This window comes from Camponotus vicinus, unplaced genomic scaffold, assembly GCF_025532165.1.
Source record: "Camponotus vicinus isolate PSW18456_S1 unplaced genomic scaffold, iyCamVici1.0 SCAF_1, whole genome shotgun sequence".
NCBI classification, from domain to species: Eukaryota; Metazoa; Arthropoda; class Insecta; order Hymenoptera; family Formicidae; genus Camponotus; species Camponotus vicinus.
In genome coordinates, this window is record NW_028141945.1 from 16773248 (window position 1) to 16793297 (window position 20050).

The 20050-nt window shown below is 41.3% G+C and overlaps 1 protein-coding gene across 8 annotated transcripts in view; it reads left to right on the top strand.

Annotated features, from left to right (window-relative positions):
* The window catches only part of Kug (FAT atypical cadherin kugelei), a 302654-nt gene that overhangs the window by 278356 nt on the left and 4248 nt on the right, over positions 1–20050 (top strand). For 3 of the 8 annotated variants that reach the window (XM_083109722.1, XM_083109721.1, XM_083109726.1), the window contains 16 exons: positions 1870–2022; positions 2549–2762; positions 2984–4544; positions 7455–8025; positions 8154–8325; positions 8411–8635; positions 9473–9496; positions 11332–11568; positions 11672–12724; positions 12840–13483; positions 13567–14964; positions 15129–15266; positions 15335–18043; positions 18386–18719; positions 19033–19173; positions 19579–19725. In XM_083109722.1, coding sequence (XP_082965848.1) covers positions 1870–2022; positions 2549–2762; positions 2984–4544; positions 7455–8025; positions 8154–8325; positions 8411–8635; positions 9473–9496; positions 11332–11568; positions 11672–12724; positions 12840–13483; positions 13567–14964; positions 15129–15266; positions 15335–18043; positions 18386–18719; positions 19033–19173; positions 19579–19725 — 9721 coding nt within the window. The remainder of the gene's footprint in view (positions 1–1869; positions 2023–2548; positions 2763–2983; positions 4545–7454; positions 8026–8153; positions 8326–8410; positions 8636–9472; positions 9497–11331; positions 11569–11671; positions 12725–12839; positions 13484–13566; positions 14965–15128; positions 15267–15334; positions 18044–18385; positions 18720–19032; positions 19174–19578; positions 19726–20050) is intronic. The other 5 variants (XM_083109724.1, XM_083109729.1, XM_083109723.1 and 2 more) reach the window with 4 other exon arrangements.

A 20050-nucleotide genomic window follows, 5' to 3' on the forward strand; every position in this document is an offset into this window, starting at 1 on the left:
TCGTCTGTCTTTCTTCTCTGTCTCTAGCCCTCCTATTCGCGTTCCTCCACTTGTATCTGATAATTCGCGTGCCTCTCTTGTGCTCGTCTATGTGTATTGTGCTCCTGAATGTTGCCTTATCGTACGCGAAGCTGTCGCCTGAGAATGTTCCGTTATCTCTTATCGCTACTAATGATTGCACCGCCGAGGATCTTGATGCGGGAATCAAGGATATCGGTTTCTCCTTGAAATTTTCCGCACGATATCCCGGCTTAGCACGGGCCATTTGCGTTTCATTATTACTGCAGAATTGAGAAATATTTGCGCGCGCTTCTTTTCCGAAGAATTATACCGTATATCGCGGATAACAGATTCACGATCGAAAAATACTTACTCGCACGCACGATCGAAGGGAAATAGGACGAAGCTACAATAGATTGCGCCTGCATATGTATATTTCACAAGCGCGACTGTACGTTTGAAATTTGCAAACAGGACGCCGGGCTCGGTGCATGTGTGAAAATGCATGCGCTGCATAAAACAGATCCAGAGATATCGAGATTTCTTCCTTTTCTCACGTGGCGACAACGTAATTAGTCAAATTTATCGCGTCTTGATTTCGCCGCGCGACGTCATCTGGAAGATGCACGCGCGAGAAGAGGAACAGGATCGCCGTCAACGAACCGACGTGTAGAAAAATGCTCGCTCGGAAGGAGAGATATCGGAGCAATAGCGCAGACTGCGGAGAGTAACGTATAGACAAGCATATGTTTCTCCATACGTATGTGCACCGGACTCTCTCTTGCCGAGAATAGCTGGCGAATGCATTCGTAGCAGTTCTCGTTTCGCACGGCTACTAGATCACGTTCTTAACGTGTTATCGCGATCGCGATCGTTGACCAGGGTGTCTACTCTCTGCAAAAGCGTGCAAGACCTGCGATTTTTTTATCTCTGAAAAAATCGGAATTTTCATACAATTTTATTTCTCACTCACAGAACTCGGGAAATTTATTTTAAAATTCTCTCTTTGATAACTTTGCTCTTATATTGTAGCCAGTCGACAAGAGCCAACTAAATTACGTATTTAAAATATGATATGTATTTTTCTTTATACATTCAATGTTTTAACAGAATATAGAAGAAATAATTCATATTTTTATCGTAATTTTAGTGATAAAAAATTAAAAATGTTGTGCAGATGAAAAATGTTTATCTTAGATACCGAGCTAAAAGCTATTTAGTTTTTTTCAGTATATTTTCAAATCTAGCATTGAAACTTAAGTATCTCTTTATTTTTCTCTATGAATGAAAACGCACACAATAAAAAAATTATTTATTATTTAGAAAATTGCATCCAAAAAATTCTCTTTACTTGAAATTTTGAACAAAAAAACCTGAAGGATCAGGAAATTGTTTTACAAAATTTGAGTAGACACTCTGTTGACACGCTTGAGGCTGATCGACACACGGCAATAGAGCGATTGCTATACATTTTATTATCACGACGATCTTAATTCTTTTTCTCAATGTATCGCATGTGGATTGTGTGAATGCCAATGTGCTTCGAAGACTCGTTGTCTCGCGATGCTACAAGGAACATGTAATTGCCCGAATTTAAAGGATATATATTACGTCAAGCTATTTCTTTATTTAAAGAAGAAACATTAAAAAAATTCTTTCAAGTATTTAAATTTCGGTGAGAACCATCTTACGATTTTACGATAGAAATGATTATGTTAAACGAGCCACTGTCTGCAATGTCGATTTTATTTATAGTCTATACGCGGCTATAGATTAGACTAACATTAGATTTACGCCATAGTGGATGTATTTGCCGTAACACAGCAACAACAAAAGCAACAGCGGGATAACTCTCGAAATTTGTGTTAGGTTCTTGCATACGATCAAGATATCGGAGAAAACGGAAGAATCCAGTATAGCATCAAGGGCGGTCGAGGAAAGGGCAAGTTTAAAATTCATCCCACCACAGGCATGGTGTACTCCCAGCGTGGGTTCGAGGCTGGTCAAGAATACGAAATGATGGTAAATAGTGTACAAATAACTACTTTATTTATTAAAGAAAGGAATCATGATTTTACGTAATCAAGTAAATATGAGGTAAAATCGAGTTCGCGAAATTTAATCGAGGATAGAAGCTATACATGAAATAGTTAAGATAAATAATAATATAAGAGGGAGAGATAATTATTATATAGAGTTGTATCTCTCTGTCGTATAACGCGAATTATTATGCATTGTGGATTAACATCTCTCGTAAATGTGCAAATTTCTAAAGCATAAAAATGAAAAAACAATGTAAAGAATATTTAATGTATAATAATTGGCTATTATATTCTTGTGAAATTGTGTAAAACTACATGACACACTGGCGTATGAAGGGAGAATATTGGAGCGAGAAGAAATTGAAGTGAATTTACATGGTATTACGCAAATTACGTCAAATTGGGTTTCAGATTCTGACTTTATAATGCAGCATATTCATACCGGTATTCCTGCGATGTAAACTCGATTTGAATCGGAACTTCCACGTATGCTATATATTCCGTAGATACGAGCGGCCGATCACGGAGAACCCCCGCGTAGTCATCAGACTCGAGTTTCCGTTCAAGTTGTAGAGGCACCAAAGGAATCGGAGAACCCTCCGGCGTTCAAGACAAATAATCAAAGCGTGCAAGTCACGGAAAGCGATCAGGCGGGCTTTTTAGTCGCGCTCATGCAAGCCAGCGACAAGGATGGCGATGCCTTGTGGTATGATATTTTAGGTGAGAACTTGACACTTATTGCTAATAATTTAAGATATTCTTGTATTCTTTGTCGTAATCACATCAAAAGTAAAGTCATGCGTTAATTAAAATTTTAAATTTTTTAATAACACATATACATACAAAGATAAAAACGAAATGTACATATTTTAAAATCGGATTTTCGCGATGCATCGCGAAAAGAGAGGGCATCCTAAAATCTGTCGGCGCGTTTTTTTTAGACGGCGATAAGCGCGACGAGTTCTTCATCGGCCGCGACAACGGCAATGTACTACTGGCCAAGAGACTGGACTGGGAAACTCAGAACTTTTACAATCTGACGATCGGTGTAACGGACGGCGTGCACACGGCGCTGACGCAGCTACTCGTTACAGTGATCGACATCAATGATCACCGGCCGGAATTCACCGAGAACACGTATCGCGTCGACATTTCCGAAAATGTCGAGGAAGGGGAGAAGATCCTGCAGCTGCACGCGACCGACGAGGACGAGGACAAGAAGGTCTTCTACAGCCTGCACGCGGCGCAGACCCAGGCCTCGCTTGAGATCTTTCACGTAGACTCGGTGCTGGGCTCGATTACGCTGAACAAACCACTCGACCGAGAGACCATCGAGGAGCACGTGCTGACGGTGATGGTTAAAGATCAGGGCACGCCGGCCAAACGCAATTACGCCCGGGTGATCGTTACTGTCCACGATCACAACGACCACCAACCAGAGTTTATCAGCGAGATTATTCAAGGCAAGGTATACGAGACATCGCCGATCGGCACAGCCGTGGTGCAGATGTGCGCGATTGATCGCGATCGCGGCGAGAACGCAAGGATCACCTACTCGATCACGTCCGGCAACGTCGGCAACGTGTTCGCCATCGATCCAGATCTCGGTTTCATCCGCGTCGCTCGCGAGCTCGATCTCGGCGTCTCGTCGGAATACATACTTCTCGTGAAAGCGATCGATCACGGTTCTCCCGCTTTAACCAACTCAGTGCCGGTGCACGTCATGGTGACAATGGCCGACAACGCGCCGCCGCGATTCACCCAGAAGGAGCTGTCCGCGGAGATATACGAGAACCAACAGCTGGGCACGTACGTGAAGCACGTGGAAGCGAGGAGCACGTCATCGTTGCAGTTCGAGATTGTACGCGGCAATCGCAATGACACGTTCTTCGTGAATCCGAGCACCGGCGTGATCGTCATCAAGAATCAGCTGGACTACGAGAATACCAAGTTCTACAATCTGACGGTGTCGGCGACGAACATGGCTGGCGCGTCGGCCACCTGCAACGTCATCATCCACGTGCTCGACAGGAACGATAACGCGCCGCGATTCCTGCAGGCGCTCTACAGCGGTGAGATCAGCGAAGGCGCTAGCATCGGTTCTCTCGTGTTGACCAACACCAGCACGCCGCTGGTCATCAAGGCCGAAGACGCGGATTCCGAGTTGAACGCGTTACTCAATTACGACATCGTCGAGGATCTACCGCGAAAGTATTTCCACATAGACTCCAGCACCGGTGCCATTCGCACAGTCATGTTGCTCGATCACGAAACCATACCAATGTTTTCGTTCCACGTGAAGGTCTCGGATCTCGGCAAGCCGAAGCTCTCGTCCGAGACCACCGCCAAAGTGATGATAACCGTGACGGATGTTAACGATTGCCCGCCCAAATTCTCCAAAACTGATTACAACGTCACGCTTCTGACGCCGACATACAAAAATGTCGCTGTCATTCGAGTGAACGCCGTGGATCCCGATAGTTCCGAGGGAACCTCGTTGAGGTATGTATTGCAAAAATATCTATACATTTTTCAGTTCTTATTCATATTTATCATTGAATGCAGGTACTTAATTTACAATTCATAATCATGATATATTTCCTGTACGATTTTTACATAAAAAATGAAATTTAAATCATTTAAATATTTGTAAATAATTCTTCAATTATTAATTACCTCATAAATGAGAGTTTTAATATTGTCGCGACATAATAGTATCTATGGCTTAAGGCTCCTGAACACTCACCGCGAAACTCTGAGTTGACGGTGACGACAAAAAAAATACGCGGTAAGAATAAGATTTACCATATAAGTGAAGTGTGTTACTAATTGGTAAGAAATCAATCAGTGTAACACACATTTACACACATACTCATGCGTCATCCGTTATTGATTTTTTTCACGTCAAATGATATTGATTTTTACTGCACAGCTGATTTTATTTTGTCGTTTCTCATATGATGCATATTTATTATGTCGTACATCATACATTATGATAATTAATTAATATTAACAAATTATAAATATTATAATATTATATAAATATTATAAATATTATAAATATTATATTTGTGCGATTATTTTAATTTTATAAGATCCGGATCGTCAGGATCAAACTTTGTCTATTTTCGTACGACACGTGAAAATTAATTAATGATAGTCGGGAGCAGGCGATGATTCGTTCCCGACTGGGACCCGATGCTTCGGAGGCGAAAGGACTTTGCAAAAAAAAGAGGCGGCGTGTTCACAATCACAGTCATTTGTTTATTACACGTCACTGGTTGAACAATACAACGATGAGCGGGACAGGCCACAGACAGAATCCTGTGGCCGTCGTACATGCGGCTTCTCGACCGTATCGCGGTATCGGCTCGGCTACGGAAGGCCAAGATAGCCGTGAGTTCCGTACCCGCGATCAGAAGATAATCGCTCGCACGCGCGACGATTATTCGAGCGTGCACTATGGTAAAGCGATACCGGAACAATGCTGGAAAACTCGCGGATTCACTCGCTCGCGTAAGCATTAACGTGATGCTTGATGACGCGGTCGACTTATCGCGGAGACTGCTGCGAGCTAGCAAGACGTTTCGCTACGAGCGCCCGATCGAGAAGAAGAAGACTTTCTTCGTGAAGAAAGCGGAAGTCTTACGGCCGAGTACGTGGTCCAATTAAAGGCCGCTACGCGGTTATTCTAGTATTGGTTGATTCTAGTATTGGCTAATCGCTAGATCCTGCGCGACGCGCGCTCGCAAGTGTCGCCAGAACATTTCGATTTGTGCGCATGGATGGCTCCAAATGCCCGATGATAAGGACCTCAAATTCCTGTTCAGGGTCGCAGAGCTCTCGCGGCTCGCTCAATCGACCGTAAGCCTCCGTTATTATAAAAACACGGAACAATATTAAATTATAATATTAACAAATTATAATATAATAGAAAATATTTAATTATTTTTTAAATAACAATTTAAATAATTGTTTAATTATTATATTTAAATAGAGTTATATATAATGTTTTTACATGTTTTCATATCTGAAAAATAAAATACATTTTTTTAAAGAAATATAATTATAGAAAATAATCTATATTATCATTATAAAATAAAATAAAAAAATAAAACCAGCTGTGCAGTAAAAATCAATATTACTTGAAATGAAAAAATCAATAACAGATGACGGATCATTATGTATAAAACAATCTTGACAATAAATTAATCTAAAATTGGGTCCTTTTGATAACAATCATATGAGTAAAAAAAAGGTATAAGGACCAAACCCCAGTAAAACGAGTGAAATTCTTAAAGGATATTTCTCATTTCAAAAATTTCGCTTGTTTTACTGTGGTTTGATTCTTATAGCCTTTTTCTTACTCATAAGATCAAAAACAAATAGAGGAAGAAATTGGAGAGGAGGATGGAGAGGATGGAGAGGAGGATGAAGGGGAGGAAGATCGAGAGGAAGAGGTGGATATATGGGATAGGCAGGGTCCTGTGTTTATATTTAATTATCATTAAAATTATCATTAAAATTTAATATAAAAATGTATATTATTATTTGATTATTAATAAATATATCATATAAAATAAATAAATCTTGTGAGGTAACATAAATTTGTGTACATGTGCGTGCGTATGTGTGCATTTGTGTATGTGTGTGTGCGCGCGGTGTGTATGATTGATTTTTTCATGAAATGTTATTGATTTTTACTGCACAGCTGAGATTTTATTTTGTTGTTTCTTATATACATGTTTATTATGTACATCGTACATTATAGTGATTATAATGTACATAATAAACATGTATATAAGAAACAACAAATAAAATCTCAAAATTTATATGTAAAATAAAATAAAGTCAGCTATGCATAAAAATCAATATCACCTGACATGAAAAAATCAATAACAAATGACCACATATCAGAATTTTCAATGCGCCTCACACTGCAAAACGACAAACTATAAGACGTCAAAAGTGACATTTTGACAGTCTAAATGACACGACTAAGAATTCTTGCGTGCCATTTCATTATTATTCACTTTATCCTAGTGCTGTGACGTGTAACGTGTTTGTGAAACCCATAAAATGTTCCGAAAACTAAGTTTAGCAAGAAATATAGTAAAAAAACATTTTTCACTCTTTTCAACAGTTGTCAAACCATGCGTTTTCTCGCTTATTTTGATACTCATTTTAAGGCAGTTTATTAACCGTCAAGGGAAAAACTTAGTTTTCGGAATATTTTACAAGTGTGCTAAAGCGATCTGTAGTGCTATTTTTTCAAAATATCTTTTTATTTAAAAATGGCACGCAAGAATTCTTAGCGTGTTATTTCTCGCTTCTGACGTCACGATTTCAATATGGCTGCGGTGACTACTCAGGAGCCTTAATTTTACAGATGACATTTTATATTTGTTACAGGTACGACATCATTGACGGGAACAAGGCTCACACATTCAATATAGATGCTCAGAGCGGCATTATTACGGTCCATAATCCCGAGCGTATGAAGAGAAGCTATCTTCTTCACGTGCGAGTGTCAGATGGCAAGTACTCGAGCGTGGCGCAGGTGAACGTGATGGTGGAGAAGTCGGAGAATTCCGGTTTGATCTTCCAGAAGAGCGTGTACGAGGGTGCCATCCTGGAGAATTCCACGAAAATTACGACCGTGGTAGTGGTAAATGTCCTCGGTAGCTCGTTGAACGAGCACATTGTCTTCAGCATTCTTAATCCCACCGACATGTTCGTAATCGGGCCGACTTCCGGCGGGATCAGAACCACCGGCGTACGATTCGATCGGGAGGTGTGCGATCATTACGAATTAATCGTCGAGGCGAAGAGTCACCCACCAGACCGGGAGAAGCCGAGAGTGGCTCACGTTATAGTGAACGTCACTATACTCGACATCAACGATAACTGCCCGATGTTTGTTAATCTACCTTATTATGCTGTTGTGTCCGTCGATGCTCAAAAAGGCGAAGTCATTACGAAGGTAGAGTGCTTTTTAATACGTGACTTCTAATGCATGCTTAATATATGATTTAGACTTTGCGTTTCAATTTATTTTCCATTTCGATTCTTACATATGCAAATTTTAAACAACTTGTTCTTGCCGTTCAGGTTCACGCGATAGACATGGATAGCGGCGATAACGGCGAGGTGAGATACGAATTGAAGAAAGGTCACGGGGAACTATTTAAGGTGTGCCGAAAGACGGGCGAGATATCGTTGAAGCAAAATCTCGAAGGTCACAATCGCGAGTATCAGCTTACAATCGCCGCGTACGACGGCGGTAAGTTCGTTAGAATACAAAGTCAATTCACATTCGCGCTTTCCACTTGATCTCGTTTCAAATGAGCTTCTAAATATGATTGCAGGAATAACGCCATGCTCCATTGAAGTGCCAGTCAACGTGAAGGTGATAGATCGCTCGATGCCGGTATTTGACAAGCAATTCTACACGGATAGCGTGCTGGAGAGTATAGAAGTACATTCACCCCTGGCGTTATCCATTCAAGCTGAGTCACCTTTGAATCGCAAACTCATATACAGCATTACTAAGGGCAATGATTTTGAGGAGTTTGCCCTGGATTTCAACACGGGTAAGTAAAATGCGCGATATAAATCTCTTGGCATGTGTTATCGGATGACAAACGTGAATTTTACGTTAGAAAATAATTTCGTATGACGTATAGCGTAACGTTGTAAAAATGATACAGTGAAAAATGGTAGAAACGTATAAGAATTGGCGATACAATTATTTTTTACTTGTGTAGCAAAAAATTTCATAAAACCAATTTATTTGAAAAATTTATTAATCAATAAAAATAACATATATACGCATCTATTATTATATCAAAATCTTTTTAATTAAAAATACGTGAAAACTATATTAAAATGAATATTTCCTCGGATCTCGGTTAAACATTCCCGTTTTTATTTCATAACTTGGCTGTGGGACTTACACTGTTCAAATCATAGAATTTCTTATGATATATTGCTGGTTTGGCTATATTTTAGTAAACATTATCAGTTTTGCTGTATTATGGTAGTTGGTTACTAAGTTCTAATCGCATAACGATATTGATTAAGAGAAAATAGGGAAGTCGAGAAAAATGAATAATATAAATCTATCATAATTTTAATTTTAAAAAACGTTTATTTTCACGATTTTATCAAAAATGTTTAGCGCCGATTCTACATTTTATCTTATTATGTATTCTTTTTTTATTTTTCATAATTTTTTTCTGGTTTTCTACTATAGTAAATATATTTTCCAATTATGTACTTTTGTAGTATAGTTGCTCGTATATTTATACATATTTATTTCTCATAGATCATTCAGTTAGAATCATAATATTTGTCCTATATGTATCTCTTACGACTGCTTGTCTGGAAACTAGAAATTAAAGTTTTGTTATATCTCCCTGTTTTCGCAGCCCCTGACAGTAACAATGGTCCTTGTGAGTATAAAATGAAAATTCTAGTTCTATCGGTCTGTACTGTTGCTATGCTATGTTGCACACCGGCTCTGTGTTCATGCACGACGTAATATCATAGGCAAATTGCTGCAGTTGGGTTGAACGGATTTGAGAGAATGCGCGAGCGACGAAATTGAACTTGGATAAATCTGAGATTCAATAACTAAATCGAAAGTGGCTTGCGCTTCGACTTGATAACATTGAATGCAATATGGAGCTTCCAATTTAAATTTCTCGCTTGTGTTTTTAATTCAAAAACTCTTAATTCATTTTGTACATCTGTATAATAGTGGAAATCTCTCATAAATTCTTAAAGAAACAAATCAAACAACTTTTCGATTCACATTTAAAAAGATTAAGATTCTTATTGTCATGCACAATATAAAATCAAAGTTTTACAATTAGAAATTGTTAATTAATAATTCAGAATATATATATATATATATATATATATATATATATATATAAGTTTATCGATTCCTGCAGTGCTTGATTGCATTTCCAATTAATATTTTGATCGATGCAAATTATTCAATTATCTTATACAATTACCATAACAACATATAACTGACATGTACAACTGTCTATTAATATCTCTCTTTTAATATATATGTAAAATATATATGTCATTTATATACGCGAGAACTGTCATTTATCTTAAATTAGATGCAACTAATATAACAGACATGACGCGATTTATTGTTTCTGAAATTTGCATAAGATGCATTTCACATTTTCCAAGTTTGGAATGTTCATTTTTCCACGTTTTTTAATTCCTCTTCTCTCTCTCAAATAATCTTACTCGATAATCTATTATTCGCAACATTTAGATTTATTAATCACGATGCATGATACTAGTGACGTAGTGAAAGTAACATTAAACGCTTGATTGCTAGCTATGATTGTCAGCTTATGATATAAGCTTGTTGCATGTATTCACTTGGAAATTAATATCCTCTTTCACGAAGACAAAAAAGTTTAAAAAATAATTATAATATCTGCTCTTTTGATGATATCATCCCTGCTCCTTCTCTCTTCTCTTCTGTAATCCGCTTTTGTCGTATATACCATTCCACAAAATTAATTTTGTTCTTGCTTCCCGTTTTTCTACGATCGTAATCTGGGCGGGTCTCGTTAAATTGTAATCGCGATGGAACCACACGAAACCGGCTTGGAGCACAATAGCTGCTTACACGCACTATATCGTTCCACGATCCGAGGCCGCTCTAGACACATCATAAATATTTCGCCTGGATGTGAACGTACGCGGCCCACCCATTTTCTCATTTTCTTCACGAGATTTCAATAGCTTCAATCTGCTCGCATGACGTGCTTGCACCTTACATAAGGCGGACTGCCGTTATCTCCATCCTATTTTCTGGATTATTTAAATTTAAAAAGACTTGATAACACAAAATTGCGATATCGGTAACAATCACAATGTCAATTTTTATCTCTTAAAAGGTGCAGGCACATGTTACAATAGCATTGGCAAATTATTTACGGGATTTCTCGATCTTTTTTATATAAACGTGACTGTCATTATCTTCCAGTGTCTACGAATCCGTTGGATTTACAGAAATGTCGTGACATTAATTTTTATGACGATCCCTTGAATTTATCGTCCTAAATGATTGCAAAATGAAAATAGCAATAATATAAAAATCAGATATTGATAAATTATTGTAGATTGATTTCGCATTCACTTTTCATCATTCTTAAGGAAAACGCTTGGCGTAGAAAACATTCGACGGATGTGTAGACACTTTGCTGCATAGTGCTTTATGGGTCTACAATTTTCTCTTCGTATAAATCAGGTGTAATCTATGTGGTGGATGAGCTGGATTATGAACAAAAGAAGCAGTATGAACTGACCGTACGCGCCACCGACAGTGTGTCAGGCGTTTACGCCGAGGTGCTTGTCAGCATTCTCGTTTTGGACGTAAATGACTGCCCGCCCGAATTTACGCAAGATTCTTACAATATCTCGATATCGGAAGCAGCGCCGTTCGGTACTTCCGTTCTACGAGTCAGTTCAAGGGACAATGACACAGGTAAAATTAAATTTAAACCACGTTAAATCATCGGATTATCTCTTCTAGATTTATGTAGATAAAATTTAGAAAAAATACTAAGAGCGCACTCATGTTTTCACAGGTATAAATCAACAAGTCCGTTATGCCATTCAAAACGACACGGAGAACAGCACGGATCTCTTCCACATCGATCCTGATGAGGGTGTGGTATTTCTCAAGCAATCCTTGGACCATGAAACTCACGAGTCCCATCACTTCACGGTGATCGCCATGGATCGCGGCGTCCCAAGTTTGTCGAGCACGGCGCATGTCTGGGTGAGCGTGATCGACATGAACGACAATCCGCCGAAGTTCGAGCAACCCTCGTACACTTGTTCTCTATCGGAGCACGCCGAACGCGGTCAATTCGTGACAGTGGTATCGGCTAGCGATCCGGATTACATCGACGAGAAACTGACATATACCATCGTGGGCGGTAACGAACAGCAAACATACAACATCGGCCAGTCGACCGGTGTCATCTCGTTGATAAACATGCAGAACTTTGGCGAACAGAAGCTCAGCATGCTCAATGTATCCGTCACCGATGGTGTCTATACCAGCTTCACCCGTGTCAAGATCGAGATCTTGCCAGCAAATAGGCACAATCCGAAATTTCCGAATCCGGTGGTTGAAGTGACTGTTTTGGAGAACCAGTTGCCCGGAAGATTGGTCACTAGCGTATTGGCCGAGGATGAAGATTTTGGCGAATACGGCGCGATTACGTACATAATAATGTCGGAAATGATGAAGGAGATATTCGACATAAACAAAATCACTGGCGAAATTGTGACCCGTAAGAAGCTTGATCGAGAAGAGCAAAAGCGTTATGAAATACTGGTCATGGCGATGGACGGTGGCGGTAGATCTGGATTCGTGATGGTGCGTGTAAAGGTCGGCGACGAGAATGACAATTCACCGATATTTCTTCTTAGAGAATACAAAGCGACTATTCAAGGCAATTTGTCCATAAATACATCATTCCTGAAAGTTAAAGCGCAAGACGCGGACGAAGACGAAGCGGCTAAGATTACTTATTCCATCTATGATTTGCAAACGTCACCAGCTAAATCTCTGTTCGGTATAAACCCCGACACAGGATCACTCTATTTGCAGAAAAGCGCTGTGCCGTGGGGTAAGTAAAAATATTGCATTTCATTTTTACGTTGTAGATAGAATATATGAATGAAATGGATATATTCATCTTGAAAATTTTTTCAATATAAAAAATGAATATTCATTATTTTTAGAAAATCAGTTGTTCGAGCTCTTCATTCGTGCGGAAGACAGAGGTACAACTACACATCACACTGATGTACCACTCAACATCTATATAATGGGTCCTCACGATATTCCTCCTCTGTTTGAGCGAAAAGAAGATAAATTCTTTATAAGGGAAGATTCTTCTGTCGGCACGCCGATCACGAAACTTAAAACCGTCACTAACAGCACAGTGACGTATCGCATAGTGTCAGGTGACGAGAACAATCCGCTCTTTACGATTGATTCTCACGGTCAAATTACGTTGGCGAGACCATTGGACCGAGAATTGAAAGATAATCATTTGATCGGTGTTCTCGCCGAGACCGATTCCAATCCGCCACTCACAGCTCTCGCCGAGATCTCTCTTCAAGTGTTGGATGAGAATGATCATGCACCGAAATTTGAGAGTAATCCATATGCGATTAGCTTGGCTGAAAACATCGAGGAGGGAACGTCTATATTAAAAGTTATCGCGCACGATAAAGATCTCGGTAGTAATGGCGAGGTGCGTTACTCGTTTGGTTCGGACATAGGAGAACTAGCAAATGTTTTTGCAGTAGACGCCTATACCGGTTGGATATCGACATTGGTGCAACTCGATAAGGAGAAGCAACCAGAATATAAATTTCAGGTAAATATACTATTAAATATTTTGAATAATTTGCTATCTGAATATATTTATCTCAGATAATCACGTAATAATTTTCTTTTCAGGTGGTTGCCACTGACAATGGAAATCCGAAACACTTTGCGAGGACATCGGTGCACGTCAAGCTAAAGGATTATAACGATAACGCGCCCGCATTTGTCGACGATCGTTACGAGGCCACGGTAAACGAGAATGCTCTACCGGGAACGGTTGTAGTGAAGTTGATCACAATCGATAAAGATTCAGACGTCAATACGCCAATAGAATTTTACATAACGGCTGGTGATCCTAGATCACAGTTTCAAATCAGATCTACCGGTGAAGTGTATGTGGCGAAATCCTTGGACAGAGAAACCATCGATCGTTACGAGCTTGAGATTATCGGTACTGATGGAAAATACGTCTTCGAGACGAAAGTGACGGTGCAAGTTTTAGACGTCAATGATAATCCGCCGTATTGTCTGCGGTATCGTTACAGAGAGATACTTTCCGAAGGCTCGCATCCTGGCGCCTATGTTCTGACTGTATTGGCCACCGATTATGACGACGAGCCGAACGCTAAGCTACGATTCTATTTAACCGGTGACAATAATGACAAATTCTCGTTGGATAGGGAAACGGGCGTATTGAAAACCGTCGGACAGCTCGATCGCGAGACTCAAGCCAAATATTCCCTGATGGCTCATGTGCAGGATCGAGACAAACCAACCTGGGAATGTTCATCGCAGTTGGAAATTCTCGTTTCCGATCTCAATGATAATGCGCCGAAATTCACTATGCAAACATACAGCAGCACTTTGCCCGAGGATGTGGAAGTCGGTACGCTAGTGACAAAGGTACACGCTACAGATGACGATATCGGTATTAATCGGAAAATCAGATACGAGTTTATCGATTCAGCGGACGGCCACTTTCTTATCGCGGCGGATAGCGGGATAGTCACGCTGGCCAAACCATTAGACAGAGAAACCAAGGCCATGTATAATGTGACTATTCAAGCGCTCGATCAGGGCACCCCGCAGCTGATGGGCATCGCCTCACTTATCGTTAACGTACAGGACATCAATGACAATCCACCTGAGTTTGCCTCCAAGATCTATTTTGCGAAAGTGCCTGAGATCTATGCGATCGGTACCGAGGTGGCTCATGTACTCGCTACATCAAAAGATACGGGAATTAATGCCGACATATATTATTCGATTGTCGGTGGTAACGAACACAAGAAATTCCAAATAAACGCCAAAACGGGCGTCATAATCATTGCCGAACAATTGGACTATGAACGAGCTCGCGATTATTTTCTCACTATCCAAGCTGTCGACGGAGGCATTCCACCGCTGAGTAATCACGCTACTGTCAACATCACTGTCACTGACAGCAATGACAACGCGCCGATCTTTAGCGAGGTTTCATACAGGGCTTTCGTGAGGGAAGACGCAAAAATCGGGGAGAAAGTTACGCAAGTGAGTTTCGTGTATTTTCTGTTACAATAATTTTATATGTAATGTGATTACTCGCAATAATAGAAATATGAATAATTATTAAAATAGAAAGTACTTCATGCACAAGTGAAGCGATATATTTTACATATTAAGATGTTATATTCTATTGTTTTAATGTTTTTTAGGTATACGCGAACGATTTGGACAGCGAAGAGAACGGCAACATATCGTATTATATAGAACGGGGCGACAGACAGAAGCAATTCTCTATTGACAGAAAAACTGGACAAATAACTGTTGCTGCGCCATTGGATCGAGAGGAAGTTAGTATCAAATACACTACATAAACCTAATCAAAACATTTTGTTATACATTATACTTTCTCTCCTAGATCGCGAGTTACGTATTGGAAGTTCACGCACGTGACAACGGCATACCGATGCTTTCGAGCTTCGTGATGGTGAATATCGAGATTCTGGATGCGAATGACAATCCACCATTGTTCTCTCTGCCGAATTACACCGCTATAGTGCAGGAAGATAAACCACTTGGTCACACGGTTCTACAATTCGTAGTCACCGACGCGGACATTGAACCGAACGCCGAACCATACACCTTTGATTTTCGCTCCGGAAACGAGGGTGACGCTTTCCGACTGGAACAGGACGGTACTCTGCGAACAGCGACGAAGTTCAATAATAGAGTAAAGGATAAATACGTACTGCACGTTAGAGTGTTTGATAATGGCAGCCCGCCTTTGTACTCGGACGCGTGGGTCGTAATCAAGGTGATTGAGGAGTCGCAGTATCCACCGGTAATCACACCTCTCGAGGTAATTGTCAATTCTTACATGGATGAGTATCCCGGTGGTATCATCGGAAAAATCCACGCGACCGATCAAGATCAGTACGACACGCTACTCTTTAATTTGGTACCATCTTCGCCGATCCCAAGTACCAATCTCTTCCAAATAGACAAGATCGACGGTACATTGGTGGCCTTACCTAGACTCGATGTCGGCGAGTATAGGATAAACGTCAGCGTAACGGATGGTAAATTTCATTCATACTCTATTGCGAAAGTTACCGTCGATCTGGTGACCGACAAGATGCTCGAGAATTCAGTGATTGTAAGATTCCGCGAGGTTAGCCCGGAAGATTTCATGCTGAGTCATCGCAAAGGCTTTGTTAGGACCGTTCGCAATGCGATGAATTGTCGACTTAAAGACATCATCATTATCAGCGTGCAACCATCGATTGACGAGGCGAATCTAATCAAATCGCGGGCGATTCGCCAGGCGGTGCACAACGATCTCGATCTTCTGTTTGCCGTAAAGAAGGCAGCGAGTCCCATAGGTTCGTTGGGCTTCTACGCTTCGGAAAGTATACGCGAGGCACTGAATCAACATGTCGAAGAGTTGGAAGAATCGACGAAATTGGTGGTCGAGGAGATCGTTCGTTCAAAGTGCAACAAAGGTTACTGCTTCTACGGCGACTGCCAAGACAAGATCACTCTTGATCCTACGCAAATCACGCCCGTGTCCGCTGATGTAATGAGTTTCGTATCGCCACGTCACAAACACAAAATGGAATGCAATTGCAAGGAAGGTTACGCGGGCAATCATTGCGAAGTGATAGTTAACGAATGTGCCAGGGATCCTTGTCCCTTGTTCAAAGTCTGCGTGCCCGACTCGTCCGTGCAAGGATATTCCTGCCAATGCCCTGAGGGATTCGCCGGCCAGATCTGCGACATTGACATCTCCAAGTGTCACGACGAATCATGTTATATTCCGCGGAATCCCATATCTTTCAGCGGCAAGAGTTATGCGCATTATAGAATCGACAAGGCGCTGATACGGCAAACGATTGAAGATCGCTTAAGCCTATCCTTGAGAATCCGAACGGTGCAGCCTACCGGCAATCTAATGTACGCGGCTGGCAAGGTAGACTACAATATCCTAGAAATCGTTAATGGTGTCGTGCAATACAAATTCGATTTAGGTAGCGGCGAGGGGCTAGTCAGGGTGAGTAGCGTATACGTGAGCGACGGACAGTGGCATGAGATTCAATTGGAACGAGAAAGCAACGGCGCCCGACTCACCGTCGATGGTAAACACATCGCTCACGGCGCTGCACCTGGTATGAATGACATTCTAAATCTACAGTCGGATGATTTATATCTGGGCGCCGAGGTACGACAGCATCCATCCATCATCGGTTTTGAGGATGTGCAACGCGGTTTCGTTGGTTGCATGGACGATGTCAGAATTGCCCGAGTGTCCGTGCCGTTACACATGAGCGGCGCCAGCAGCGTCGCGATATTCAAGGGCTTCAAAGGACAGGTTAAATTCAGCTGCGATACGGCGACTATTCTGATGCCACCGGGTGTTTGTGGATCGCAGCCCTGTCAGAATGGCGGTACTTGCAAGGACGTGGGTAGTGACAGCTACGAGTGCCAGTGTCACAATCGGTTTACCGGTTTCGCCTGCGAGATCGACACGGATCCATGTGCCTCGTCGCCTTGTCTCTACGGTGGTCGTTGCAAGATTGTGCCGGAGGATGGCGATTACGTCTGCGAGTGCGTTGGATCGAATCTCAGCGGCAAACGCTGCGAGTACGGCAGATACTGTAATCCGAATCCATGCAATCATACTGGCGTGTGCGAGGAAGGTAACAACGGTCCTATCTGCAAATGTCAAGGTTTCACCGGTGAACGTTGCGAGACCGACGTCAACGAATGCGATACAAACCCTTGCACGAACGGCGGCACCTGCATCAATGAGATCGGCACGTATCGGTGCATCTGTCCGCCGAATATGACCGGTTTGAACTGCGGCAATCCGGCTTTCTCCACGCCCATCATATCCAGCCACTTTAACATCACGTGGGAGCATCTCATGTGGATCGGCGTCGCGGTATTACTCAACATATTCCTCATCATCATATTCGTCGCTTTTCGACGGATCAGAATGAAGCGGACTAGAGCACGCGCCAATAACATCAACAACGAGACGCGGAAGCAGATCGTCCTGAATTCCGCGAGACCACACGAGCACGAGTTCAAACGCAGTTCAAAATTAAGCAATCTAGAAGTCATACAGGTACTATGTTTAGATGATTGGATATTAGTTATCGTGCACAGTATAAAAGCATGACCTCTCAAGGGCTATAACATAAATTCATTTCAGAAGGCATTATTTCAGTATCGACGTAAAGAAACTCGAGCGAGATTTTACCGCAATACTCTTTTGTCTAATAGTTTTATCTACGATTGAGATATAATGCCTTCACGTTCATCTCTGCGCTGTTTAGTAATCGATCTGTTTAGTAAACGACGCTGTTTTATTTTTGGTTTGCGATCATCGATTTGCCGACACGATACAATCCCTTCCGTCGCTGCGGCGATCCTGTTTAAGGTCTTTGTGTGATTCTTCTTTTTACAGAGAGAACCTCCCCAATGCCCTCCTAGACCCGCCTCCTACACCCCCAGCTCGAACAACGAACCGGTCGCGTACGGTAACTCGGCGGCGGTGGCTCTAAATAACTTGGACACCCTGCGCAGCTACGGTAGCGCGGGCGACGAGCTAGAGAACTTTCCGCCAGATTACCTGCGAAACTTGAATCGCAGCACCCCCGTACCACCCCCGTCCTTGACCCTCGCTAATCCGGTCAGTGGGAACGCAGCTGGCAGCGACACGGACAGTCTCCACAAGCCCACTTGGCAAGAGCAGATGCAGCTAGCTTCCTTCATAACCGACACCACCAAGATCAAGAACGGTAAGCGTCAATGAAAGAAAGAAAAAGAACAATTTCTCCCAACTCCATTCGATATAGCTTGTTAATTTTGATTTCGCTTGCGGCATGCGATCGTAAGGGGTGGGAGCACTAGATAGGCGCCTTTCCCCTTCTCATCATTGCTCACAAATCTCATTCTCAAATTTTTCTTACTCTCGGCTTTCTCTTCCTCTGTCTTTCTCTCTTTCTCATCTTTCCTATCGCGATCTCTTTGTATTGCGTGCTCTGACTCGATTGGGCGTGTAGCGAATTATTCTATTAACACCAGCGTATTTCGTATTGTGTGCACTAACAGACCTGAAACGAGCGAGCCCAGTGGTACCAGAGCTGACCACTGGAGGACTTCTACTAAACTCCTCTCGACGGGCGCCTCATGCGGTTGGATCTTCCGTCGTCTCCGTCACGTCCATCGAGGATGATCCCCGCATCGTCGGTGGTAAGTTGAGACTTGCCCGCTCGTATTGATCACGTGAAGATACAGAATGTCCTTTGAATATCGCACTTCAGACTAAAACGATCTAATTTGATTTAAATTTTACTAGTTTAATTTGTGTGTATAAGATACAAATTAATATTGAAAAAAATGATAAAAATAAACATTTTTTTAAATTATTGATTTTGATCGTGTATTTCTACAATCAAATTTCAAAAATCTTACAGTTAAATGTGCATAATTTTTCGGACATTCGGTATATACATCCGTAGATTCTCGCTTCTTCGCTTGCACTATCTGTTTCCAATTGAATGCTACTATTTGCCCTGCCTTCCTCTTTACTGCACAACACTATGCTGCATCGCATGTAGCGTGTCAGAGTACAGTCGTTGTCTACAATGCTTTTAGGGTATCACTGGGACTGCTCAGACTGGGTCAGACGAAGTCAGAATCCTTTACCTAACATCACGGAGGTACCCGGCAGCGAGGTACCGGACTCATCCAGTTTTCACAGTAATGAGAGTAACGAATCCAATACTCATCAGTTACCAACAAGTAAGTATAGAAGTGCATGTCCATCGATTCTATTTCTCTCATATCAGCATGATTTGCATAACATTGATGTGTTCACTAATTTTAATAATACTAATATCGCACAAGCACATTGGATTTTATGTAAGTTTGATAACAAACTTACACACATATTAGATTATTGCAATAAATCTAATAGTTTTGTTACTATCGCTAAGCCTATCGAAAGAGAGAGAGAGAGAAATTTCAAAAATTTATCATTTAATATATTAATAACATTATGATATATGTATATGACAAAATTAAGAGAATAATACAGATTAATACCATTAATTCAATTAATCATTTA